The following is a 26694-nucleotide window of genomic DNA, read 5'->3' on the forward strand; positions in this document are numbered from 1 at the left end:
CGCGCACATAGGCCTAACAGCTTGCTAGAATTAACTCATTCTCCGAGCCTCCGATGCGCCAGGGGGCGCTGTAGATGACCTATTGGGACACGGGCTTCAGTCCCCCGCGCCACCCGCGCGATGGGCTCCGAGGTGGCTCAGCTGCTGGAGGCTGCTGACTTCGCCGCTCGCAAACACCGGCAGCAGCGACGGAAAGATCCCGAAGGGACTCCCTACATCAACCACCCCATCGGTGGGCGCGCCGGTTGGGAATCAGTCCTCGCGGCGCGTGGCGGGTGGGGACTGATTGGGACGGGAACACAAATCATTGAGCGCCTACTGAGTCCCAAGCTTTGTGCTAATCACTTTTCGTGCGTTCTGCTGTGCAAGCCTCACCTGAGGCAGTGATGGGATCGTCCTCTAAGTACAGTCCCAAGAAGGTCAGGGACTTCCCAAGGTCACCCAGCTGGTGAGAGGCTACGCCTGGCTCTCCATTGTGGCTCCCTCTAGTCTGACCTCCGCTTTGCCCCTGTCAGGTGTGGCCCGGATCCTAACCCACGAGGCGGGAATCACTGACATTGTGGTGTTACAGGTAACCTTACCCTTCTCTGCCAGGAGGCTGGTGTGGGAATCGGGGGCACTGTTGAACAATAGTTGTAGGCTAGTGCCCCCGGACTGAACGGGAGCCTATCCCCAGGCGGCCCTGCTCCACGACACAGTAGAAGACACAGACACTACCCTGGATGAGGTAGAGCTGCACTTCGGAGCCCAGGTTCGGCGCTTGGTGGAGGAAGTAACAGACGACAAGACTCTACCCAAACTGGAAAGAAAGAGGCAACAGGTGGAGCAGGCACCCCACAGCAGCCCAGGGGCCAAACTGGTGAAACTGGCAGACAAACTATACAATTTGAGAGACCTGAATCGCTGCGCCCCTCAAGGTATGCTCCCTTGCTAGCTCTGAGGGGGTGGGGGAAATGTTCAGCTTCTAAAAACACAGATTGGTCAATTTTCCAGAAATAAGCAGGGGTGGGGTGCGGGGGCGGAGGTCTTAGTGCCTTAAACTAAACCTAGAACAGTCTCCTTCCCTGGAAGAGTTTCAGGTCATTCCGTCGCAACTCGTCTTATAGCCTTGTACCAAAAGCCCTCCAGGAAACAGGCAAAAGCCAGTGCTGGCCTCGACATCACAGGAGCGGGTTTCTGTCCACTCTTGTGCAGGGTGGTCAGAACAGCGAGTCCAGGAATACTTCGAGTGGGCAGCACAGGTGGTGAAGGGACTTCAAGGAACGAACCAGCAACTGGAAGAGGCACTAAAGCAGCTGTTTGAGGAGCGGGGGCTGACGCTCTGAGCGGTGCTTGGTGACATCCTGTAGCCTGGCTCCAGTGAGGCCCGAGCACGATGAAATTCTCCCTGCAGCATTTCTTACATTCCTCACTCAGCTCATACATTCCAGGCTAAAAACGTCTGCATTTTCTAACTCAGCTGAGTGCCAGATATGGACATCAGATTTACCCATCCCTCCGTGTACAAGTCTTGGGTCTGTTTGCTATTTTTCACGGTGGGACTTCTGGTCCCTCAGGGATTTAGGATTGCGTAAGCTTTGGCTTATAAACCATGGAAAATAAAGGACTTAGGGTAAAACTTAAATTGCTGTTCCTCCTTCCCTGGTCTTCTGAGTGAAGAACCCACATGCTAGATACTCGCTTCCAACTATGTATCCCCTCCATCAGTTCCCTTGGGTTGAGAGCATCAATCGTTGGAGCACGATGTCCTTTCACTGAGCTGGATTGTGTTGTTATGAAGGTCAGATGATGTAGGTGACTGATTTGGTAAGTTCCCTTACCGCAGATATTCTGAGAAGAAATGCCACCACTTATGGCTGGGAAGAACAGAAATCCCTGCAAGGCCTCAGTGCCCCAATACACAAACTGCAGCAGGTGCTCAGTAATTCAGAGCCTTTGCCTTGGCCCTTAAAGATTGATGGTTTACTGGGTTGCTAAGCGACAAGAGCTTCCGCGGGACCCGGAAGTGGCCTTGACGTTGCCCCGCCCGTGGAGGTGGGTGGAGTCGGGAGAAAGCACCAAAAAAAAAAAAAAGTTCTGGAGCTTTCGCTTTTTTTTTTTTTTTTAAAATAAAAAAAACGTAAACAAAAGAAAATTTTTCTTTTTTTGGTTATATTTCTGTGTTCGTGTATGCGCGCGTGCGGACGTCCCAAGTGTGGGTGTGGCAACCAGACGACAACTTGGGGAAGTTGGGTTTTGCCCTTCATCACGTGGGTCCAGGATATCAAACTCGGTCTGGCAGGCTGGTGCCTTTACCCAGTGAGCTATCTCGCCTTCGCCTGCCCCTTATTTTTTGGGGGGGTGAGGGTGGGGATAGTATCTCACGCAGCCCAGGCTGACCTCCAAACGTCCTCTTGCCTCTGCTGGGGTTACACATTGTGCAACCATGCTCCAGCTCCTCTGAAGGCTTTTTTTAAGATTTATTTTGTGTACAGTGTACTGTTTGCCTGCAGGTCACAAAGGGGCAACAAATCTCATTACTGATGGTTTTGGTTGCTGAGAATTGAACTCAGGACCTCTGGAAGAGCAACCAGTGCTCTTAACCACTGAACCATCTCTTCAGTGCTCCCCCCCACACACACACACACACCAAGGCTTCTTAAATCTCAGCAGCCATATAAAACTCTGTAGTTTTTACACTGACGCTAACGTCGAGCTACACTTGAATGTCCCATTCTTAGGAAAACAGCTAGCCTCCTGAACACACACACTCATCACAGGGCCATCATCTTCACCCTCTTCTGGCTCCTTACTCTGTAAGCCCATTGCCCTCGCAAGGCTGGTTCTTCCTGTGACTTCACTTTTGCCTTTGGCCCACTGTCTTCATGTTTCTCCTCTAGTCTGGCTGCTTCCTACTCTTGTGGTTTTCTCTGGCTGTTCAGATTTTTCCTCCAGCATCTCTAATAGACAAGCTTGGGAGTTCATTTTTGGTCTTTGACTGAGAGCAAACAGGAAGGAGGCAGGTGGGGTCTTGAGGAGCACTAGCACCTTTGGGAGGGACATAATTCGGCTCCAGGGCACAGTGAGCATCATTACTTTGGACGATACCTCCAAACCTTGACTTTTCCTTTGCAGAAGCAGTCCTCTGTCTTTTGAAACATTTTTTTTTCAAGAGCTCAGTGAAGTGGAACAAGTAGTCAGGTGTTCCTTCTCATGCTGTTCACACAGAGCAAGTCTGCATGAAGATATTTTTTGCCTCATGGCTTGATGGGGTATCCTTGATCCAGGTTGACCAAACCACCTCTGTCTGAAGCAAACTTTTCCGAGTTCAGCAGGTTCTTCCTTCCCCAAGGCCTTTTTTTTTCTCTTTGAGATAGGGTTTCTTTGTATATCTCTGGCTGTCTCAGAAGTCACTCTATAGTCCAGGTCGGCCTCGAACTCAGAGATCTGCCTGCCTCTGCTTCCTCAGTGCACCACCACGCTTGGTCTCTTTCTTCTTTTACAATGGCCATCCTCCTCCTAGAAAGGAGCCTGATGACCTAATCGCCACCCACAGGTCCCACCTCTTACTAGTATTTCACGGAACTACAGAGGAACAAACACATGCTCAAACTGTAGCATGCGATGCTTACAAAGAAGCCTGGGCGTTTCTTCAAGGAACTTCCTCCCCGTCATTATCTCCAATCTGCAAACTGTGTCATACCCATGTTAAAGTTGTCATCACCAGCCAACTTGGGCTTCCTGTGTGCAGGCTATCCTAATCAACCAGGGAGTCCAAAGTCAGAAGCTCAAATAGACCCAGTTGCTCCTAGCAACTGCTATGATTTGGACTTTACTTCCTACTGGGCCTCAACAAAACTGGCTCGGTGGAAGATCCGGTCTCTCTGCTCTCCTCTCTCACTTGTGAGACTTGCCCTTCACACACATTTTTGTTAGGAAAGAACAAAACTTTTCAGAGATCTCTAGCTGAACTTCAAGCCTCACCCTTCACTACATCATTTTGTTCCTCTTCGTGTTCATGTGGGGGAACAGTTTGACAGCTCATGTTTGAGATGGGGTCTCAATACTGCTCAAGCTCGCTCTAAACTCGAGACTCCTGTCTCTGCCCCCAGAGCAGCTGGCTTCACAGGGACCTTCTCAGTAGTCACCACGACAGCAAACGAGCAGTTCCAGTTCAAGTTCAGATGCTGCTCCCCAGGAATTTCTGCTTCTTTCTCTTCACGCCCTGGGGATGGCAGATCCCAACCCTACATGACCCGGACTCCTTGCAAAAGGATGCAGAGGCTCACACTTGCCGCCTTTTTCTCTGCACTCCCAGCCAGCCACTCAGCCCTTTCCTCTTCATGGAAGTGGATGTGTTTTGATGAGACAGTCCTTCCCTTTCTGGTGACTGAGGTTGTTTTATTGTATCCTGGCTCCCCTGTACTGTTGTCCTCACAATGACAAGGGCTGCTGCTTGCCGTAAAATAGTATGCATTCACTGGGCCGCTTGTTACTGAAACCAATCGGAGCCAGGTTATGGTGGCATGCACCTGTAATCCCACACTTGGGAGGCTGAGGCAGGAGGATTTCTGTAAATTGGAAGCCATCTTGTGCTACCTGTCTCAGAAAACAACAAACAAACAAAAAAACAAAACAAAACAACATACACACACAACAAACCCAAACAAATTTTTTGGCCTTACTCCCAGAATTGTCTTTTTTTCTTCCTGTGTTGTAGAGCAAGTTTCTGTTTCTTTATCCAGGTGCATGTGGCCCTGCGCGCACATCACTTCAGCGCCCAGACTGAAGAAACAGCTCTATCTATTGAGGACAGGACAGAAACCTGCACTTTCCAGAAGCAACTCTGCTGACGGGACATTCTGAACAACGCTGCTCTAAGAAATACTGGACTAGGGAACACCAGCAGGGCAGATGGCCTGTGAGCCCAGTGTGGTAGCAGAGGCAGGAAGATGACAGACCGACAGCAAACCTGGTTCTCCATGGCAAGTCTGGGATGCGCTGAAGACCCCGTCCCTAGACACTTTTGTGTGGCATTAACTTTACTGCACATCTAAGACCTCCAAAGAGTATCCTTTATTCTGCTAATTTCCTAGGGGTTCACAGTCTCCCCTGTCATTGGACTACAAACCATATACCAGCAAACAGCGGCTTCATACTCTTTCCTAACGCGTTTCGGGACAGAAATTCCCACCCACACCTGTCTTGAGCCCAGGCTCTATGCTAAGCCCTTCCCATGCATCATGGTTTTCTTCACCGAGACCTGACTAGGAACCCAGGCCTGAGCCTGGCTGCGTGCACTCTGGAGGACCTGTCACTACTGAATCTTCGAGTGACCGCTGGGCAGACCCTAGTGATGCTCTCTGAGGAGCCGAGCAAGCTTTTCTCCTGCAGTGCCTACCTGCTGTAGATGCTTGCCCACCTGCACAGGTGGGTGTTAACCTGTTTCCTATAACATGCTCTCATTTTTTTTTTGTGGCAAAATCTATTTTTTTAGTCGTTCCCCCTATTATATGTTAAGGTTCCATGTTATATCTAGAAAAGAATGTCCTACATCAGGTATAAAAATATATTTTCTTGCTAGGTACGATGGCACATGCCTTTAGTCCCAGCAGCAGGTGGGGACCTCTGTGACTCTGAGGCCAGCTTGGTCCACATAGTGAATTCCAGGACAGCCAGAGCTACACAGGGAGACCTGTCTCAAAATATATATATATATATATATTTCTCAAAATATTGTTGTTGTTGTTTTTCCCTCTAGACCTAGTTTTTGGGAAACTGAGGTAGAGTTCCAACTAACAGCTAGCTAGCTGTCTCAGGGAACTATTTATTAAACAATCCATCTCTCCCTCCCTGCACCTGAAACCATGTACCCACGTCTGTGTGCTGGGTCTGTCTAAACTTCCGTGCTGCCCCAGCAGTCTCTCTGACCTGCATGACGACTGAATTCATGCTGGCAGGACTCAAAAACAAGTGCCTTCTGCCCACCTTGGACCCACCAGGCGCACACCACCACTGCCATCCAGAACTACCTCATGTCCTCCTGTACTCTTCCAAATGAATGTCAGAACTGGCAGAATTCCACAAAGTATCCAATCTTGCTGGAATTACATTGATTTTATGGGCTGATTTGGGAAGCAACCAGTCTTTACAGGAGCGTGGGCAGCACTCAGGCAATTCACAGAATGCCTTGCTGGGTCTTCGGGTGAAACTAGTTTCTAGGGAGCTTGTGGTTTAAAAACAGTGCTTGGCCCCATCTGCTCAACTGCAGGGGTTAGTGACCCGGGGACCCTGCTAAATAACAGCACGCCCCCAGCTAATTTCTGACTCTCAGGAGCGTGCCTGTGCTGTTTGGTTCTTTAGGTGCCATTGTTACTGGTGATAGGGACCTTTATCTAGACGATGCTTCTTTCTAGTCGTGGCTTACTAAGATTTCATAAGGGATGGAGTTTCTCTTTTACCAACTCTCTGTTTATCATTTATAGACAAATTCACTATTAATTGAAGCTAAAATGAAGCATACGGCCTCCTAATTTTTTCTCCATTTTCTTTGTCCCACACACCAGGAAGGCAATAATTCTGCAGATGGAACAAAGATGAACCTTCTCAACCTGCCACTGGACCCAGCATGGGGTGCCTTTTCAAGATACCCAAGCACAGGGGTCTTGGCAGCTCTGTTTCCTTTCTAGGGAAAGGAACTTTCCAGAACCCCATGACAGGAACTTGTAGAGAGCAGTGTGTGAGATGAAGCAGCAGGGAGGATGGGAGATACTTCTCACCCCTGCCACCAACCAGCACATCACCAGACGACAAGCGCAGGGCAGGCATGGGCACCCGAAGTGTTCTATGGCCTCTGTCCTTGATTTGGAGTCCCAAGCAAATCCTTCCTGCCGCCCAGCAGGCTCAGTGGCACTTAGAGCAGAGGCAGAGTGGAAAGCAGCAAGGTCTTTAGGCTCTTGGGAGAGCTAGGGATCCCTTCCGCTCCTCTACTTCACTAATCATGGGACCCTATGCCCTTCTCCCAGAATCTTTCTGCTCCTGTGCTTCGCAGAAGGACATGCGGGGTCTCTGTCACCACAGGACCTCCCCCAGAGCTAGCTCCTAAATGCAGTCACCTGGCACTGGGCTGTTCCCTCAGCTTCCTTGACCTCTTCTGTTTGCCCCGACTCTTCCTACATCCCATTTTGGGAAAAGAATGGGAGCCGGAGCCTGTGCCCCGCTGGGTACCTACTCACAACCCAAAGAAACTCTTTTCCCTTGTCTCACCGGCATCTGCCCACCACCGATGTGCGGATTGTCCCAAACACAGAAGCAGCAATAGACAAAGTAAGGGCAGAGCCCAGTCCGTCACAGTTCTGAGAGGCAGAACAGGATGTGGTACTAGTGTGACCTGCCCAACCCATCCTGGTGCTAAGAGGCAGTCTCTGTGGATGCACTTTCTCTTCAGGCCACAAGAAGCCCTAACCTAACCCAAGCGGAGGCGGAAGGTGCCAATCTCCATGGGCTCCAGAAAGATGTCAGTGCTGTTGGAGGGTGAGGCCAGAGGGTACAGCAAGGTCAAAGAGGTTGGCTGTAGAAACACCACATCCAGGCCATGGAAGAGGCTCCCCAGGGCCAGCTGTGAAGAGAGAGGAGGCAGGCTGAGCTGGGCACTGCCAACACTGGGCTAAGTTCTTCCTCACAGCCAGTACCACCTTTTAGTTTTTTTAATATAGGGTCCCACACTGTCATCAAGGCTGCCCCCCAACTCACAGCAATCCCATCTCAGTCTCCTGAGTGCTGGGATGGTATTGTGAGCCGCCACACCTGGCTTTCTGTCAAATCTTTGAGAGAAAGTAGCGCTAAGATGGCGACTCTTGACTGTAGCCTTGGGAGGTGGACTCAGGTGGCTCAGGAGTTCAACTCAGCTTTGGCCACAAAGTAAGATTGTATCCAGCCTACATAAGACCTTGTCTCAAGAATAAAAACACAATAAATAAATATAAAAAGTAAGAAGGAACTGATCTCACGGAAGCTACGGTCCTCTCTGAAGCAACACACCTCAGACAGGCTCTGCTCAATCTACTCAAGTCGGAAGCCTATCCAGGCACTGGAGCAGCCTGGACACCAAGCTGTGTTTGAGAACAAGGACTATGTCTGGATTCACTTCTCAGTTACCAGGGCAGACTAACACTTTGAAAGGTGCAGCAGTTCTTCATTCTCAATTTCCCACCATGCTCAGTACAGGCCCCCTCCTCCTGACTTCTAGTTCAGTGCCTTGTCTAAAACTGCTCATGGCCAACTCAATACTAAAAACACATCAACAGCCTCTCCTTTGTTTCTGAGGAGCCCTGAGGTTATGCCTTCTCCTCTCACCCTACTGCCAAGCCCCAGGCCAGCCTCCCTCTAAGTTCTCAGTTCTGTACCGCAGAAGGTCCAGCTTCACCAGCTTGACAAAGGGTCCTGCCTCCACCCCTGGGCCTTGCTCACCTTGCCTTGGCTTGTGGTACAGTTGAAGCCCAGGTTCTTGGCCTCAAGGCCACAGTCAAAACCCTTGCGGTGTAGGAGGAGTGCGGCCTCAGCCGAGGGCAGGGTGTCCTGGAAGGCAGTCAGGGCAAGGGCAATGGAGGGTCAGCCGCACTTCTGCCCAGAGGGCAAGGCTGAACAGAGAAGAGCTGGGGCAAGGCCAGAACCTGGTGGTGAGGGCTAGCCCTCACCGGAACACTTACCTCAGCTGGGAGCGTGCGCAGATTGAGCAGGTGGAAGTCACAAGGCAGTGGGGAGGCCAAAGGGTGAAAAGAGCGCAGAGCAGGGCTGGTGGCCTGCCTCTCGGCCACAGGCAAGGAGAGCGGAGGCATGTTGAGGTACATGGAAGTCAGGTGGCTGAGGAGGGACGGGTAGCTGGTAGAGCGTTCATCTTGGACCTGCAAGATGAACCCAAAATGTAGGTGAGGGGAGCCAGGCTAAAGGGTGAAGAAGGGGAGGCAGGCCAGATCCTTTCCAAACAGCTTTCCCGCTTCACCTGGGCTCTGGCTGCCTGGTTCCGGGCCCCAAACTGCCAACCCTTCATGAGTGGCTACTTCTTGTGTTCTCACTAGTGTGGCCACCGCACAGAGAGGAGGAAGGGACGACAGACAGACAGACAGGCTTCTCATAGTGACAGTATTGTAACCATCCCACGGTTAGATGCCACATCCACAGTGCCAGCCTGACCCTCAGGTTTACCAGCTGGAATGAAGACCACCCCTCAGGTGGCTCCCAGGATGCCACATTCACAGGCTCACATGGGACTTCTCTCTGCAGCCACTATATTTCTATACGCTGACCCCTGACCCCGGCACCCCCTCTGAGTGTCCTATATACAGTCTCCCTTCTCCCTTCAAGCCCAGGCAGGGTGGTTATTCCTCTTCCATTTTGCTTCTGCAATGTCTTCAACACAGACTGCCACTCCAACTTCATTTTCTGACCCTTTGCTTAGTTCAAGTCCCTAAGGCTTCCTATCAACATCTTAAATCTGTCATCCCTTCCTTGTTTCCCCGGAGAGCCACGGTCCTGACAGCTAAGGGCAAATGACATCCCTCCTCGCTCAAGTCCTTCCATGGTCTCAGACTCTGTCCGGGCACGCTGCAGCCTGCCCTGCCCCTCCCTCCTACCATGCTCTAGCCCAGCACTGGCTCATGGAGTTTTCTGATACAGCAGAAACGCCTTTTGTGATAGCCACTGACTACCTAGAACCACTGGGGTCTTAATGTAATTTAAACAAATAAATTATTATTATTAGTGTGTGTGACGTTGCCTGCATATATGTCTGTGCACTTCATGTGTGCAGTAGTCCTGGAGGCCAAGAGAAGACACTCCATTCCTTGAACTGGAATTACAGATGGCCCTGAGCTGCCCTGTGAGTGAAGATCAAACATGGGCCTCCAGAAGAACAGTCAATGCTCTTAACCACTAAGCCATCTCTCCAGCTCCTTACAATTTTTTTTTTATTCTTTTGGTTCTGAGACAGGGTCTCACTATGTAGTATCAACTGCCCTGAACTCCCTATGCAGACCAGGCTTCACCCTCACAGAGATCCACCTGCCTCTGTCTGCTGAACACCTGAGTTGAAGACATGTCACCACACCTGGCCCAAGGAGCGTGGTTAGTGTTGAGTGAAAACCTCAACTTATTTCATCTGAATTCGTTTGAGTAGCTACATATTAAAACAAAACAAACACGGTGGTATACTATAATTCTAACCCTTGGGAAATAAAGGCAGGAGGATGAGGCTAGCCTGGGCTACACGAGACCTTGTCTCAAAAAACAAGTAAGTAAACAGGCATACATAACTGGGCATGGTGGCATATGTCTGTAGTCTTAGCTACTAGGGGGCTGAGACTGGATGCTCACTTGAACTCAGCAGTTCAAGGCCAGCCTAGGCAACAGTGAGACCAAAACAGGAGGGCAGCCTAAGCTACATAAGACCCTGTCTCACAAACTTTTTAAATATTTATTTATTTTTATGTGCATTGGTGTTTGGTCTGCATGCATGTCTGTGTGAGGGTGTCAGATCCCCTGGAACTGGAGTTATAGACAGTTGTGAGCTGCCTTGTGGGAGCTGGGAATTGAACCTGTATCTTCTGGAAGAGCAGCCAGTGCCCTTAACCGCCGAGACATCTCTCCAGCCCCAAGAGCCTGTCTCAAGCGTGCGCATGCGCGCACGCATATATATATACATACATACATACATACACACACATACACACACACACACACACACACACACACACACACCAAAAACAAACCTAAAAACTTGACTGGAGACTTAGCGGTAGCGCACTTGCCTAACATACGCAGAGCACTGGGCTCCACATGTGGACAACGGCTGCCATGCTCGTCCTCACTGCTCCCGTCTAAAGTCACAACCAGCCTCACTGGCACCGTCACCGCTGCCCTCTCCATTGTTCATGGTTCTCCTCACTGAAGCGGAGCCTGGGGACTGCTGATTCAGGCAGCCATCTCCTCAGCCATGCTGCCTTGGCGCTGCGGCCCAGCCAGACCCACGTCTGTCCTAGACTGCTCCTCTAGTAGGCCCCGGGGGGGGGGGGCACAGCAGGGGCTCAGCACCTACAGACTAGTCCTGCTATAGTAAGTAGCTAAGGCGCACCTGCCCTGCGGGGTGCTAGGCAGCAGACTCCAGCTACAGGGCCGGTCTGCTCACCCCAGGCCACCCTCACCCTTTGGGCTGCTGGAAAAGATCAAACCCCTAAACAAGGCTGCCAGTTTGGAGAAAAAGCCAGGCTGGTGAGGCAAAGAAAGCCCAAGCAGGGCTGTGTCGGGGTTAGGAAATGCTCGGGCTGGAGAGGGGACGATGAGGGCAGCAAAGAGAAAGGCAGAGGATGAACATGACAGGGGAAAGGTGAAAGTGTGGTGGGGGAGGGGCTGCCAAGCTGCACGAGAGAGGTCAGCAGACGCCATATGGCCCCTGCCTCAGCACAAGAGTGAAGCTGTACTCTCTGTACTCCTCCAGCTACATTCGGGAAACCACAGGGTCCCCCACGGGGCTGAGCCTACATTAGCTCGCTGGACAACGGGCCCAGATCTTACCTCATGGCCCGTGGTTCGCCGTTCTAACAGGAGGCGGAAGTGGTTGCAGGTGATCTTGTTGTCTTTGAGCCCTTGGCCTAGACCCCGGTTGTCATCCTGCATCAGTCGTCGGTCCAAGATCACCTCCAGCTGGCCTGGGGACGGTAACAGTGAGCTCCAGCTTGCCAAGCCCAGGTCTCAGCAGACACAGGCCTTGGGAGCCGACTCTCCACTCAGGTACTCAGGGAGAAGGGCAGTGAGACAGACAAGCTGAGTCACTCAGGAGAGAATGATGGAGCCTAGTACTGGGAGAGCAGAGTGCAGGTGAAGAGACAGGAGGACCCGAAAGGGGAGTTCTGACCATGGCAGTTCCCCTCTGTGACTCAGGACTAAGACCTGGGCCCTGGGCCTAGGTCAGCAGGAAACCTCTTGGGGTCAGGCCACACAGAACACGGTAAAGAGCCAGCGGACAGAAAACTGAGAGGCCTGTCTGTCATACTGCTGCAGAGCCCCTCATCTGAGGTGGGCTTGCTCGGGTTGGACAGACTCATGACTGACACGTTCTCTGGCCTCTCTGCTCTACCTGGCATGGGCTAAACGGCCCAGCAGGGCAGCCTGGAGTGGATGGCCGTGCCCGTCAGAATCTGCAGGCTGTGGTGAAACAGGCAGAAGGCATATGAGGTGAGGTGAGCAAGGCCTCCAGTGAGAGACAGAGGAGGACTACCCATGGAATGTGCTGGGGAGGGGCCTCACTGCAAAGCCTATGGACCAGAGGGAAAAAAAGCTTTCCCCACAGCTGCCCAGAGCAGCCTCCGCCACGGAGGCTCAGGTTTCCCTTTCATCCCCACAGTCCTTTTCTGATCTCTGTAGTCGCTGTGGCTTTCTCCTCTGAGCAGACACAGGAAGCCGTCCCCAGTCCTAAAATAGGTTCCTTGCCTAGAATATAATCATTCCTTAATGCCCCATGTCCCAGAGGGGCAGACAGCTGACTGAGCAAGGACAATGGGCTGCATTCAGGAGTTCTGAGACAGACAGAGCCCAAAAACATCCTGGCAGACAACAGGGGAGCCACACTCCTCCCACGGAAGAAGTAGGCACAACACTCAGCACAATTGTGGCACAGCCTTAACCCTGCACTCAGTTCAGCCCTCAAGGCCTCTGTGCCCACAGACAGAAGAGTCCCTGAGGGACAGCTCATTTTGTTCCAAGGCTGTAGATATCACAGGGGACAGGGGGCCTTGGCCTTATCCCTGCTGGCTTCTCACTCTCTCCAGTACTGAGCAGAGAGGCTCACACCCTGCTCGTGCCGCGCAGGTCATCCAGCACAGAGTTAAACCTCCAGACAAAGTCTCACCAAATGGCCCAGACTGAGTTTGAATTTAGATATCTTCCTACCTCGGCCTCCAAAGAGCTGAGGTTACATGTCTATGCTACTAGGCCTAGAATTCTTCCTTCGATTAGTAAGAATGTCAGCTGGGTGACAGTGGCATATGCCTTTAATCCCAGTACTCGAGAGGCTGAGGCAGGTGGATCTCTGTGAGTTCGAAGCCAGCCTGGTCTAAAGAGCTAGTTTCAGGACAGGCTCCAAAGCTACAGAGAAACCATGTCTTGATGAACATAAAACAAAAACAAAAACAAAAAACAAAACAAAACGTCAGCCTTTTATATATATATATATATACATACATACATACATACATACATACATACATACATTACATACACTGACCATTAGGAGGAAATATAGACATTTTTCTTTTTCTAAGTATGACACTGGAATCATCTGCCTGGTGATCTGCCTGGTGGGAGCGCACACCTTTAATTCCAGCACAGGATGCAGAGGCAGGTGGATCTCTCTAAGTTCGAGGCCAGCCTGGTCTACAGAGAAAGTTCCAGGACAGCCAGAGCTACACATAAAAACCCTGCCTCAAAAATAAAAGGAAAGAAAAAAGAGCTGTGCCCCTCAGCTGAGACTAACCCTTCAATCCCCAGCTTCTTCCCCCAAAGGGGAGGATGCCCAAGTGTGACTGACAGGGGCTGTAGATGGCTCACCCCTTTCCAAGCTTTTGGGTGATGGGGTTTAGAGAGAGGGGAGGCAAGCCAACAGAGGACTCTCTGAGGCAAAGGGAGGCTGGTTCCCTACTCACCATCACCGAGGCTGGAGACACCCAGGGCCTGGGCGGTGTGCAGTGTGAGGCGCCTCTGTGCATCTTGGATATAGGCCATGACGGGCATGGGGTAAAAGTTAGCCTGCAGGGGCAACTTCTTTAGATACCGCCGGGGCTGTACCTGCAGGGAGGAGTTCAAGGCCAGTCAGGAATGATGTCTGATTTATGTTCTGAAGGCTCCTCGGTGTGAAGGCATTTCTGGCTATTATTTTTGTTTATGTTATTATTTGTTTTTTCTTGAGACAGGGTTTCTCTGTGTAGCCCTGGTTGTCCCAGAACTCACTCTGTAGATCAGGCTGGCTTTGAACTCAGAGATCTCCCTTTCTTTGCCTCCTAAGTGCTGGGATTAAAGGCATGCACCACCACCACCCAGCTATCTTTTCTTAATTGAGTGTATGTATATAACATGTATATAACGTGTGCACAGTAGTGTGTGTGTCACAGCACACATGTGCAAGTCAGAGGAGAACTCTGTGGAATGGGTTCTCTCATTCCACCTTTACCAGGCTTCCAGGAATTGAGCTCAGGTTGCCAGGCCTGATCAAGAGCCTTGACCCACCGAGCCACCTCACTGGCCCCATACTGGCCCCCAGTCCTTGGCCCCCTCCCCACAGCACTGGAGGCCAAAAGCAGCCCAAGTTCTATGGGGCCCAGGAGTTACCTGAAAGCCATTGAGGTCTGTGAAGAAAGTACCCTGGCTGTCAATGTCCGTGTGAATGCGCAGGGCCAGCTCCTTGTTCACATAGTCCCTGATGTCTACCAGGAACGCCATGTCCAGAGACAGCCCCTCTACCCCTGCACACAGGGACAGCCAGAAGTGAGGTGAGCATAGCCTGAGAGTCTACGCCGGGGAAGGCACCACCACCCTCCTCCTGGGAGCTTCCAGGCCACAGTCCATTGGATTTTCCCGCAAGAGAATCAAACATCCATGTCAGATGACACATCTGTTTGTCAGCAGAGATGGGGCAGAAGAGGAACGGGTGCCAGCCTGCGTTTCCTTGGGACCCTCCCCACCTGCAGGGCTCACCTGGCAGGTTATAAAGTCGGATCACTTGGTGAAAATGCTCGTAATATGCAGCCACCTCCGAGAAGAACGGGCCTTCGGTGACACGCAGCACAGGAGGCTTCTTGGGGACGTAGGACTGGGAAAAGAGCACGGGGGCACTGAACCCACAGTACAGAGTACACAGTGACAGCACCAACCCAGAGTGGGACAACGGAAGTCCCTGTCCCAGTGCTCTGGCCTGAGCACCTAGGCTGAGCAGGCCCAGAGCCATGGTTAAGACCACAGTTCACCTATACATGGCAACGAAGACAAGGACAGGCAGGCAAGACACAGGAGGCAGAGACCAAAGGGATGCCAGGGCCCTCCCAATCCATGAGACCCCGCAGATTGTGGGAGCCATCGCAGGTACCTTAGCCTCGCTATCCGGCAGGAAGAGGTAGGCACCACTCTTGTCTTTGGATGTGCGGGTGCCGTAGATGAGGAACTTCATGTCCATCTGCTGTTCCTGCTCCTCGTCCACCCTTCGGATGCTCTGCCAAAGAACATAGCCCTGACCCCTGGCCCCACACCAGCATGTCAGGTCTCCCCCTGGGAGGGTAGGGACTGACTTCCCCTTAGGAGCCCAGTGCTACAGCTGGGATCTTAGGTCTGTGTGTTAAGGGCTTGTTCCCAGACTGCTGCTGCTACAAGAGGCGGAGACGTCCATCAGGACGCTACCACTTCCCCGCCTCCCTTCTACTTTTTCTTTCTTGTTTCAAGATTTATTTATTAGCCAGGCAATGGTGGCGCACACCTTTAATCCCAGGACTCGGGAGGCAGGTGGATCTCTGAGAGTTTGAGGCCAGCATGGTCTACAAGAGCTAGCTCCAGGGCAGGAGAGATGGCTCAGTGGTTAAGAGCACCATCCTGCTCTTCCAAAGGTCCTGAGTTCAATTCCCAGCAACCACATGGTGGCTCACAACCATCTGTAATGAGATCTGGTGCCCTCTTCTGGCCTGCAGGCAGAGCACTGAGAATATTGTATACATAATAAATAAATAAATCTTTAAAAAAAAAAAAGAGCTAGTTCTAGGACAGGCTCCAAAGCTACAGAGAAACCCCGTCTCGAAAAACCAAAAAAAAAAAAAAAAAAGAGAGAGAGAGATTTATTTATTATGCATGTTTGCCTACTGGGCACCAGATCTCACTACAGATGGTTGTGACCCACTGTGTGATTGCTGGGACCTGAACTCAGGGCTCCAGGAAAAGCAGCCAGTGCTCTCAACCTTTGAGCTATCTCTCCAGCCCCCATCTTTTTTGTTTTTCTTGAAACAGGGTTTTTCTGTGTAGACCTGGCTATCCTAGAACTTACTCTGTAAACCAGGCTGGCCTCAAGATCCGACTGCCTCTGTCTCCTGAGTGCTGGCATTAAAGGTGTGTTACCACAACCCAGCTAAGGCTAATCATAACTTCTGATCTTCCTGCCTTCACCTCCCCATGCTGGGATTACAGGCATGTGCTACCACACCCGGGAGCTTCTTGTAGCTCCGATGGTAGACTGCTTAATCTAGCATGCAACTCCAGCCCCCACCTTTTTTTTTTCTGAGACAGGGTTTCTTTGTGTAGTCCCGACCAGTCCCTTTTTAGTTTTCCTTTCTTCCTCCCTCTCTCTTTCCCTCCCTCCCTCCCTCCCTCCCTCCCTCCCTCCTTCCCTCCCTCCATTTATTTTGAGGTACCATTTCACTGGCTTTCTTGGAACTCACCACGTAGAGCAAGCTGGCCTTGAATTTACAGAGGACACCCACACACACACACACCCCAACTCGGTCTCTCAAGTGTAAGAACTAAAGATGTATGTGATCAAACCCAACTTCTTTCTTTAAACTTTTTGAGACAAGGGTCTCACAATAGTTCAGGTTGGCCTTGCTCCGCAGCCAAAGATGACCTTGAACTTGTGGCCTCTTGCTTCTGCCCTGCCACTGCTGAAATCTTAGGTATGCACCAGCACACGCAACCTCTCTCCTGCATCCTGGCTGTGCCGTAATTTACTTTCCTGAGATGTGTTCCTTGCTGTGATGTGCTGCCTAACCACAGGCCCAAACGCAACGGGCCTGCCTAACCGCAAGCTCAATGCTCACAAACTGTAATAAACCTTCTCTTCTTTACATGTTGCAGACACAGTAGCAGATGGTTAATGGGCTCAGCCGTGCCTGCTGTCAGCTTGAGAGCTGTGAAAGCTCACACCCAAGCCTCTGTGAGTCAGGCAACAGGGGGCACATGGGGCCAGAACAACTGTACACAGTCTCCTGATGCCCATGCCCTTCTCTGCTCCCTCCCCACTGACCCAAGCCTGGCCCTTACCTTGAGGAGCCCAGTAGGGCCGGAGAACCAGACCTGCATGTAGTGATTGCTGATGGCAAAGTCACTGGGGCTGGAGTCCATGACACGGAGAGGGAAGGCTGCTTGCCTGCCGACGGACAGCTTCGCACCGTTCAGGTAGACGCGTACGGAAGACGGCAGCGTGTAGGGCCCATCGAGATCTGGCTGCAGCTGCAGCACACCCAGGCCCAGGGCTGGCAGGCGGATGGGCACTGACACCTGAGTCCAGGAGCGGAAAGAAGCAATGAGCAGAGAAGCACCAGTCCAGACTTCTCCATCATCCTGGACCTCCACATTCTGTTTTCTGGGTTGTTTTTTTTTTTTTTTTTGGCTTTCAATTTTTTTTTTCTGATTTTTTTGAGACAGGATTTCTCTGTGTAACATCCCTGGCTGTCCCTAGAACTCACTTTGTAGACCAGGCTGGCCTCAAACCGCCTCGGCTTCCAGAGTGCTGGGATTAAAGGCGTGCACCACCACCTCCCGACATTCTGTTTTCTGAAGCTAAGCACGGAACCCTGCATTTCCGTTTGTAAAGTCCTATCTGCTTTGGTATCCTGGTTCTGAGCCACAGTGTTATTCCGCACACCTGTCGGCAAAGGGGCATAGCACTCAGCTGAGAGCCCAGAGTCTGAAGCAAGCTAGAGCAACCTTAGGCAGGTAGCATAACCTCTCTGGACCTCTGCTTCTGGTGAAATGAGGATGGCATCACTATGTACACTCCTAAGAGTTTGATGAAAGCTGGGGGGGTACAGTGCTGTACCCCAACAGTCGGGAGGCTGGAGCAGAGGAAAGCAGGTCTGAAGCTGACCTAAACTACACAGTGAGGCCCGTCTTTAAAAACAATCTTAACAAATTGAATATTTAAGCAAATGAAGCTGTGCTTGCCATGAACTATGTCTGAGCGTTTATTTTTCATCCACATTACAGATGAAATACATAAATCAACCATAATAAACCATCTTTAGAAGCTGTGTCCAGGAATTAAGAGACCAGCTTGGGCAACATGCAAGACCCCATCACAACGAAGTAAACAAACACTTGCTGAGCAGCCGAGGGCACTGTTGTTACCATCTGTGCTATAATTATGACCACAGTGTCCTCACCATCCTTTTAAGGATACTCAGATCCCAAGAGTGACTGTCCTTTGGGCAATGCCTCTCCCCAAGCCACCTGCCTCCATCCTGGGGAGCAAGCAGAGCGCAGCGGAGGAATAGGAAGCGAGTATTGGTGGGGAGGGAGGCCCAGGAGAGGTACTGATGAGCAGGGAGGGGCTGAGCCCTGCCTCACCTGGTAGACATCGGGGACCAGGTTAGTGGCCGAGCTCCAGTGCACACTGATCTGCACAGAGAGGGGCTGACCCGCCTCGGAAAGGACTCGCACCCTTGGGGAGTTGACCAGCAGGGACACCACACTGAGCCTCTCCTGTTCCAGCGGGTTAAATAGCACCACAAACCTGTGGGTGGAAGGTGGGCTGACCCAGGAGCTTGCTGCAGTGGCAGGGCAGAAGCAGCAGCCAGAGCAAGGCCCCCTTGTTCTGGGGAGTGGAGGGTGCCTCTGTGAGCCTGGCCAGGCCTGACTCACCTGGGTGAGGAGTCCAGCTGGATCACTGTGCGCTCTGGCAGGGCATCGTGACTTGAACGGCTCTCGTCCTTCAGTGACGTGAGCAGGAAGAAAGAATGAATGGCTGGGCTCAACCTCCTTCCCACCCCAACCTGTCCAGGATATGGACCATAAGCATGGAGTTTGCACCACAGAGCAAGGAAGACAAAAAGGCACAGCACCCAGCAACAGCGGCTCTCGAGGTAGTACCCACCCAAACCACAGGATCTCTCAAGCAGATGTAGCAGGGGGCTTACCATTTGAAGAAAGGGTGTCCCAGGGTCAAATTTGTAGGCTTCCTTGTCTCCTAGCACCAGATAGTGGGCAGCATTGATGATGACCTGCTTCAGGCTAACCAGGGACCGCAGCAGCCTGCGGAGGGCAAGAGAGAAAGCAGAGAGAAGACAGCCATGGGGAGGCTGTCTGCCACACCAGCAGGACCAGCTCCTGGCAGCCTACCCACCAACCACCCACATAGCCTCTCTTTGAAATGGTGAGGGACATGGGGGTGGCACCTACCTGACTCCATAGTCTACCACCACCGCCTCCTTGGCAGTTCCGGTGATGGCATCGTGGTGCTGGAAGAGCCCCAGTGTGCGCCGAGCTTCCGTCAGAAGAGCAAAATCAGACACCGGGTACTGGCCAGCCAGTCCAGAGCGGCGGGCATGAGCCACAGCCAGGCTGTATAGAACCTCTGCCCCACTACCCAGAGAAAGAAGTCAGAGCCCTTCCTCTCCTGTTCAACCTCACCCAAGGGTCACCCCCACACTGGCAGGGTCCTCTCCCGCGCTACTCTGCAAAGGTTAACTAACTCGCACTCAACAAGGGAAGGTGGCAGGTCTCACCGCAGGTGGGCTTCTAGGACTCGGTCCAAGCTCTTGTAGAAAGGCCGGGAAGTGTAATAGCCTGTCCAGTAATGGTCCTCCCGGTCAGCATAGGAGAAGAAATCTCCACTCAGCACAGGAAACCCTGGAGGCCTGGCACCGGGCTCCACTCCTGTCCTCTTATACAGGGCATCAAAATACTCGGAGAGGGTCCCGAACTGGGCCTGTAGGGACGCAAACCACTCCCATCAATTACAGAGCCTCCTGGGAGCTCTGGCTACCATTCCACAATGCTGCAGGTGTGTGCCCAGGTGAGGACTTTGTCTAGCAAAGGGCAGGAAATCTCTAAGTGCTGCTCTTCTGGGCCTAGCAAAAGCTAGGGAACTTGGGGATGCATTCCGATCCACACAGGAACCGTGCCCGGGATTGGGAATGACCTGGAGCACGCAGCAGCAGGGCGGGTAGAGGAAGGATCGGGCTGCAGCAAAAGTGCTACACAGCCATCTGCACAGCCTCCCACCTGCACATGGAGCTCAGGCTTGCTGTTGAGGAAGTCAAAGAGCCGCTGGTAGTTGAAGAACTGGGCATCCCACTCCTGGGGCTTGTCATAGCGGAAGTCATCACCCAGTGGTACAAGGAGGACGTTGCTGCGGAAAAGTCGGGACTTCTTCCGGTACTGGTCCAGGAGCAGGGCTGCCCTGGAAACACAGACGGTCACAGGCCCAACATGAAGTCCCAGGCTTAAAAAGATCGGTGAGGGTGGTAGGGAGGTGGCTCAGGGAATAAAATGTTTGCCACACAAGCATGAGGACTGCGGTTTGGGACACACACCCCCCAAACATGTAATTACCAGTGGGCATGGAGGCCTGACTATAAACGCAGAGCTCAGGTGGAGACAGGATCCCCAGAGCTGCATAGCTAGACCAGCCCACACTGGAGATGGGCTCTGGGTTCACCTGAGAAACCTTTTCAAGGAGTAAGGTGGAGAAAAACCAAGGAAGATTTCTGAGGTCAACCGTGGCTCTTCATATACACTCACAGACCTGCGTATGCATCCACAAACGTGGGCGTGCACACATTCAAACTACGCCTGGTGGCATTCATTTTTAACTCTAGCACTTGGGAGGCAGAAGGCAGGAAGGTCGCTGTGATTATGAGGTCAGCCTGATCTATATAGTGAGTTCCAGGCCAGCCAGTGCAATAGTGAGATCCTGTCTCAACAAAAGAATAGATGCCCAGGATAAGCTCGGCACAGAAGCACATCCTTGTAACCCCAGTACTTGGGAAGCTGAGGCAAGAAGGTTCCAAGTTTGAAGCCAGACAGGTCTATACAGAGAAGGCCTGCTGGGTGTGGCAGCACATGCCTGTGACCCCAGCACTTTGGGGATACCAGTAGTTCAAGCCCATCCTCACCTACACAGCAAGTTCAAGGACAGCCTCAGCTACCTAAGACTGTCTATAGCCCCCATACACACATGAAGAACAGTGCCTTGCTTAAACTGTATGAGAAAATTAATTTTTTTTTGTTTTTTTTTTCGAGACAGGGTTTCTCTGTGGCTTTGGAGCCTGTCCTGGAACTAGCTCTGTAGACCAGGCTGGTCTCAAACTCAAAGAGATCCGCCTGCCTCTCCTGAGTGCTGGGATTAAAGGCGTGCGCCACCATCACCCGGCGAAAATTTATTTTTATCTATATCATCTATCCAGTAGAGCCTTACAGCATGTCATTAGAGTCATGTTTCTGCCAGGTGTAGTGACATGTGCCTGTAATCCCATACTTGGAGACTGAGGCAGGGGGACTGTTGGAAGCTGAGGTCAGCCTGAGCTACATGACAAGACCCTGTCTCCAAAAACAGAAAAAGAAAAAAGAAAAGTAGCTTTGGTGCTTGCTTGGATTGCTAGCATGAGCTGCTGCTGCTGCTACTAACCACATTCTCAACATTTTAGCTAAAGTGACATTTAGATCAACCTTCACACTTTTGTAGGGGTCTAATTTTAGTCACAGTGACATCTTTGAGGTCCTTTACTATTCTCTTAGAAGGGACAGGTCTTTTTTCTCAGAGATTAGAGGATCTCCGAAGAACTGGGTGGATCTAAGCAGCATTTGGGCCCAGTGAGTATAAGGTCCACCTGCCCGACCTGGAGCTGACCCAGAGAACCTAAGTCAAATGAAAGACAGCAGTTGAAACATTGCAAGAAATAGTACCAACATAAGAACTGTTCAGGGCAAGTGCCTGGCATAGTGGCGCATGCCTTTAGTCCCAACACTTGGGAGGCAGAGGCGAGCAAATCTCTGTGAGTTTGAGGCCAGCCTGGTCTATATAGTGAGTTACGGGACAGCCAGAACTAAATAGTGAGACTCTGTCTCAGGAAAATAAAAAAGAATTGTCTACTGGGGACGTAGTTCAGCTGGTAGAGTGCTCACCCAGCTTCACAAACCCCTGATCTGGGCAGCAACCAGGTGTAGTGAGTCATGCTTGTAACCCAGCACTCACGGCATGGAAGCATGTTTGAGGCCAGTCAGCCTGGAATATGAGATCCTGTCTCAAAAAGAAAAAAAGTGGGGGAGGGGGATATCTCCCAGTCTATTAGGGCATCAGAAGGCAGCCTCAGTGAGGAAAGTAAAAGCCTTCTGGAAAGGAAGCTAAGCGCCAGTTCTATTCCCCAGGGAGGCGGTAAGGAGTCGCTACTGCAGATGCACGGCCTAAACTCTCCCCGCAGAGTCTGCCCTTCCTTCCAGGTACAGTCAGCATCATGCAGCTCCACATGACAGAGCCAAGAACAGAAACCACGTTTCAGTCTAACTCCGAGGAGCAAAATGTCAACATCAGCCAGGTGTGGTAGCAAAGACCTGTTCCCCATTCTCAGAAGAAAGAGGCAGGAGGATTGAATACTCCTGGGGCTCCACAGCCCAGAACCCCAAACCCCACTCCTTGTCCCAACAGGGCTGACAGCAGATACCTGTCTGCCACGTTGGCCTCTGTAATAGCTCGGGGCGGCACCTTCCAAGGGCAGTTGATGCGCCCACCGGGCAGGCGTTTGAAATCAAACTGGCAGCAGATCTTGGGATCAGGGCCACAGGTGTGTGGTACATCATAGCTGTAGAAGGGCATCATGTGGCAAAAGATGTCTGTGCTGGCGTCTGGATCTACAGAAGACGAAGACACACCATAGGGTCAGCCACTGGCAGGCAGGGTGAGCAGCTAGCTACAAAGACATCACACGTGTGTAGATTCGTGTCATCCATAGGCAACCCTGAGACACTGAGGCTCTGGCCAAACTCAAGACTGTAAGTATGTGGAGATTGGGAACAGGACACGGGGCCCCCAGATCCACAGCTCCTGCAGGAGATGTGCCCCCAGACGCCAGCGGAGGTAAACAGGACTCACACAGGGGCTGATTGGAATGAACCGCCCCTTCCCCAGTAAAGACCGCACTGCTATACAACCCGTGCCCCTCCCTGGCCTTACCCCACATCTGCCTCCACATGAACTCCAGGCTGTGAGTGGCAGCAAAGTGCTTCTTGATGGCATAATGCACCCTCTGAATCAGCATGCTGGTCAGGTTGGCACGGCGCAGCAGGTAAGGCATGGTGGAGCTGTGCCCAAAGGGGTCCACTGCCCAGCCCGAGCGAGGCGTTGCACCTGGGCAGAACACAGATTTCAAAGGCCCTGAATACCTTAGGGACTGGCTGCTGGCTTCCTAGCGCCCGGGAGGCCAGCTCCTGCCGTGCCCAGCAGGCAGGCTGCATGAGCCAGGAAAAGAACAATGCCCGACCGGTCACTGTACCTCACAGCATCTTGCCACCACATTCAGGCCCAGCACTGGGGCAGAGTCTAGCTCCCACGCCTGGACTTACCCAGGTTCCTCTCCAGCCACTGGTGTCCCTCGATGAGCTGGTCAATCAAGGCAAAGTAATGGGAGTTGGCCTCATCGGGCATCACCCACCCGCCTGTTGCAATCTCCAGCTGCCCGTTTCCCACCAGCCTAAGGATGAAGGCACGCTCAGGGTGTGGCAGGGAAGGGCGACAGGGACTGCATGCATTGGCCTCCTCCAGCCAGAGAATACTCACAAGCTTGGCACCCACGGCAGGAGACAAGACCAACCCACTGAGCCAGGGCATAATGACACCCCCGCCTTCCCAGCTACCACTGACCTTCGAACTGCTGCCTTCTTTTGGGCGCTGATATTGTCCCACCACTTGGCGAAGAAAGAGACTTCTGCCCAGAGAAAGCGTCGTCGGGGATCTTCCTGCAGCTTGGAAACCATGCTATTGAGGATGTGCTGGGTTTGCTCCATGTAGTACTTGTCAAAAGTCTTGATCCAGCCTGGGGGAGCCAATGCAAGGTCCCCTGAATATGCTGCACACGTCAGCGACACCCCTCACGTCTGTCCTCAGAAAACCTGCCCCCCACACCCCGGCGCCGGGGCCTGCTGGGCCTTCACCTGGATCGTTGTGTGAGTGGGGTACCACAAACACCTGCAGGTCTTCAGCGTCCCAGTCATTTGGGCTGTAGGAGATGTCAAAGCCTTGTCTCCACACGCCACCCTCCACATTGTCAAACGGCAAGTCTTCGGACACCGTTAGCATCTGCCAGGGAGGAACGTGGCTCAGTGCCCACTCACGACAACAGGAGATCCTCCCACTCCCCGCCAGCTCCAGCTCTTACCTGTAGCTCTGGCTTCTGACCCCTGCCCCCCAAAGCAAACTGGCAGTCCTGGGGGGAGACAGAGAAGAAGCTGGGCCGGGGCTCTGGGAGCACAGCCCAGGAGCCATTGGCTGTGTGGTAGGGCAGTAGGGCTGGCGGGCCCTCGGCATTGGCTGTCAGCTCCAGCACCGAGTCCTTGATGTGGCTAATGATCTCGTGGTTTTCCTCCAACAGCTGTTCCAGCTGTTCGATCCGGTTCTGCAGCACAGAAATTTGGCTCTGCCAAAAATAAGAACAGAAAGGGATCACTCACATAGCTCCCTGTCACAAACACAGGAAGAATTCCTGCATGGGGCCACCACCTGATGCCTGACTGGTCTATGATTCCCTCTCCAAGTCAGACCATAGGCCAACAGGGCTGAAGTGAACCACACATCACCCCGCAGACTCCTGTCCACTGGGCCTGGAAGTAGCGTCACACTCCAGCTCACGGAGGGCAAACGTTTCAGCTTGCATGCCTGTGCTCAATGGCCTGGACTTCCTGTCTCAAGCATGGTGCTGAGGTTTGCATTCAGCTTAATGGCAAAGAAACGCGGCAGTCGATGAGCAGCGTCTGCCAAGCACTCAACTCAGACGAACAATGCACACGGCCACTTTTCTTCTTCCACCATGGCTGCTTTTCACTTCCTGCTGTGGCCTGCACAGCCCAGTGGTGGAGCATGTGTTTAACAAGAACCAGCCCTTGGGCAACCCACCTCCAAAGGAAGGAAAATCTCTCTAGGAGTGCTCCTGGGCTATGGACGCATAACTCAGCTGTAGCCTGCATGTGTGCACGAGGCTCCAGGAGTACTCCCCAAGACCACGGGGTGGAGGAGGGTGTTTTGTCCTATCCTGACACAGCTGGGAAGATGCCAAGCCCAGGTGACTTGCATTTGAGGAGGAGAACAAGGTGTGACTCACCCTGGGGAAGTTCCCACCACTCTGGTGTCTGGCGGGATCATGCTGTACTCGGTCCAGCATCAGGTAGAGCGAGAAGACGGCGACGCAGAAGATGGCAGCGCCACACACCGTCACCTGCTTTTTCAACTTCATGCTGACCCCCACATGTACCTGGCAGGAGACACGCCACCTGTCGTTCTGGCATGCAAAACCTTCTGTTGCACTTCCTAGCAAGCGCCCTCTGAATTCCCAAGGAGCACCTATATGTGCCTGACTCTGTTAAAGTTAAAAAACCAAAGAGCGCCCAAGAACCAAACCTTGCTCGTGACTCCTAGCGCACAAGTTGCACATATATCTGGGGCTGGTCCTGTCGGACAGGAGGTCTGTCTCCCCTCAAGCAGAGCCATAAAAACCTGGATACACCGTGTGTGTGGGGGGGGGCACTGGCAGGTGAGACGGCTCAAGAGGTAAAGGCACTTTCAGCCAAGCCTGACAACCAAGTTAAGCCATTTGGCTCGCATGGCGGAAGCAGAACACCAACCTCCACAACTGTCCTCTGATTGACTACCACATGTTTGCTGTGGCGTAGACGCACACAGATAAATAAGCGTAACATATTAAAACAAAAACAAAAGTAGGGATAACAGAGTCCCAGCTCTGACTCCCGTTTCATTATAAAACCACTAATTACAAACAGCTTGCTCAGGACTCTGCCCGCAGAGAACGTCTGTCCAGGTTTCCTAGCCATGTGTTTCCTCCCTTCGGATGCATAAATACCAAGGCTTCTATTTTGTTTGACTTAGAGGTACAATCACCGGCTGGAGACACAGGCTAGCCATCCCGGCTCTGACCTCCTAGGTCAGACTGCTTGCTACTCAGCAGAAACAGTGCCTGGCTCAGATCCTGTCTCAGGAAGCATACAGAATGGATTTCTTTTTAAAGAGATGCTCACGTTTCTAACACAACCCAGAATTAGTATTCTAGTATTCACCCTGGCAGTACTGATTCCTGCAGTGCAAAAACTTCCAGTCCTGGCTTCCAGAGCGCTTCCAGGGACTCCTGAGAAGCCAGCGGCAGACTCTAAGTCCCCAGGGTAGCAGAGGCCGGGAGCTGCTTCTCGGAAACGGAGCAACTCGAGAGGACCCACAATGCCCGCTGCCACCGCCCGCGGGTCCCCCACTTGCCTGTCGGCGGAGGGAGGACGCTAGCTGCCGAACGCGCGTGGGCGGGACCGCGTTCTAGAGTCTGCTCTTCGGGCCCTGGTGCTGAAGATCTCTGTCACCTCACCCTGCGTCCTACTTAGCGCCAACTGATTCCGCTCGGGAGCCTCCGGGCAATATTTTTAGCCCCTGGAGATTGGGTCCTGGCCAAAGAGGGCGGAGCTGGGGAGCAGGAGCTGGGTCACCGTTGGGGGCAGGCACCTGCCGCGGGGTCGTCGTCCCCCGCCCCACGCAGGCCTGCCCAGCCCCCTCCGGCCCTCGGAGCTCAGCGGGCACCCGGAGGCCGCAACGCCCGCGGCCTGCAGGCAGGAGTCATCGCCTGCACACCGCCTGACCCGTTACCGTACGCGGCCGGCCTCCGCGCCGCTCGGGACCCTGCCGGCCGCGCCGCCACCGCTTGCATCCCC

The 26694-nt window shown here is 52.5% G+C and overlaps 2 protein-coding genes across 3 annotated transcripts; one reads left to right on the forward strand and one right to left on the reverse strand.

Moving 5' to 3' along the window:
• Window positions 1-37: 37 nt before the first annotated feature.
• Hddc3 (HD domain containing 3) lies at window positions 38-6802 on the forward strand. 2 transcript variants are annotated; one of them, XR_001229156.2, is made up of 5 exons: window positions 38-232; window positions 516-571; window positions 677-917; window positions 4725-5409; window positions 6546-6802. XR_001229156.2 is itself a non-coding variant. In XM_005357643.2 (4 exons), exons 1-4 carry the CDS (start codon window positions 121-123, stop codon window positions 1323-1325), a joined length of 540 nt encoding a protein of 179 aa, XP_005357700.1. In that variant the 5' UTR covers window positions 64-120; the 3' UTR covers window positions 1326-1618. The 2 variants fall into 2 exon arrangements, 1 of the variants encoding a protein (XP_005357700.1); XM_005357643.2 differs by lacking the exons at window positions 4725-5409; window positions 6546-6802 and adding an exon at window positions 1195-1618 and having other exon boundaries at window positions 64-232.
• On the reverse strand, window positions 6510-26688 carry Man2a2 (mannosidase alpha class 2A member 2). The gene is made up of 23 exons (XM_013350192.2): window positions 26252-26688; window positions 25089-25238; window positions 24150-24407; window positions 23926-24070; window positions 23636-23807; window positions 23338-23465; window positions 22949-23122; window positions 22440-22626; window positions 20002-20179; window positions 19503-19705; window positions 19177-19359; window positions 18915-19029; window positions 18640-18707; window positions 18346-18511; window positions 17041-17277; window positions 15110-15232; window positions 14722-14836; window positions 14356-14489; window positions 13674-13815; window positions 11548-11681; window positions 8688-8882; window positions 8449-8556; window positions 6510-7597 (listed from the first exon to the last, which is right to left on the reverse strand). The coding sequence occupies exons 2-23, from the start codon at window positions 25218-25220 to the stop codon at window positions 7445-7447; spliced, it is 3450 nt and encodes a 1149-aa protein (XP_013205646.1). The 5' UTR covers window positions 25221-25238; window positions 26252-26688; the 3' UTR covers window positions 6510-7444.
• Window positions 26689-26694: the final 6 nt, after the last annotated feature.

Source organism: Microtus ochrogaster, chromosome 22 (assembly GCF_000317375.1).
Source record: "Microtus ochrogaster isolate Prairie Vole_2 chromosome 22, MicOch1.0, whole genome shotgun sequence".
Classification (NCBI taxonomy): Eukaryota; Metazoa; Chordata; class Mammalia; order Rodentia; family Cricetidae; genus Microtus; species Microtus ochrogaster.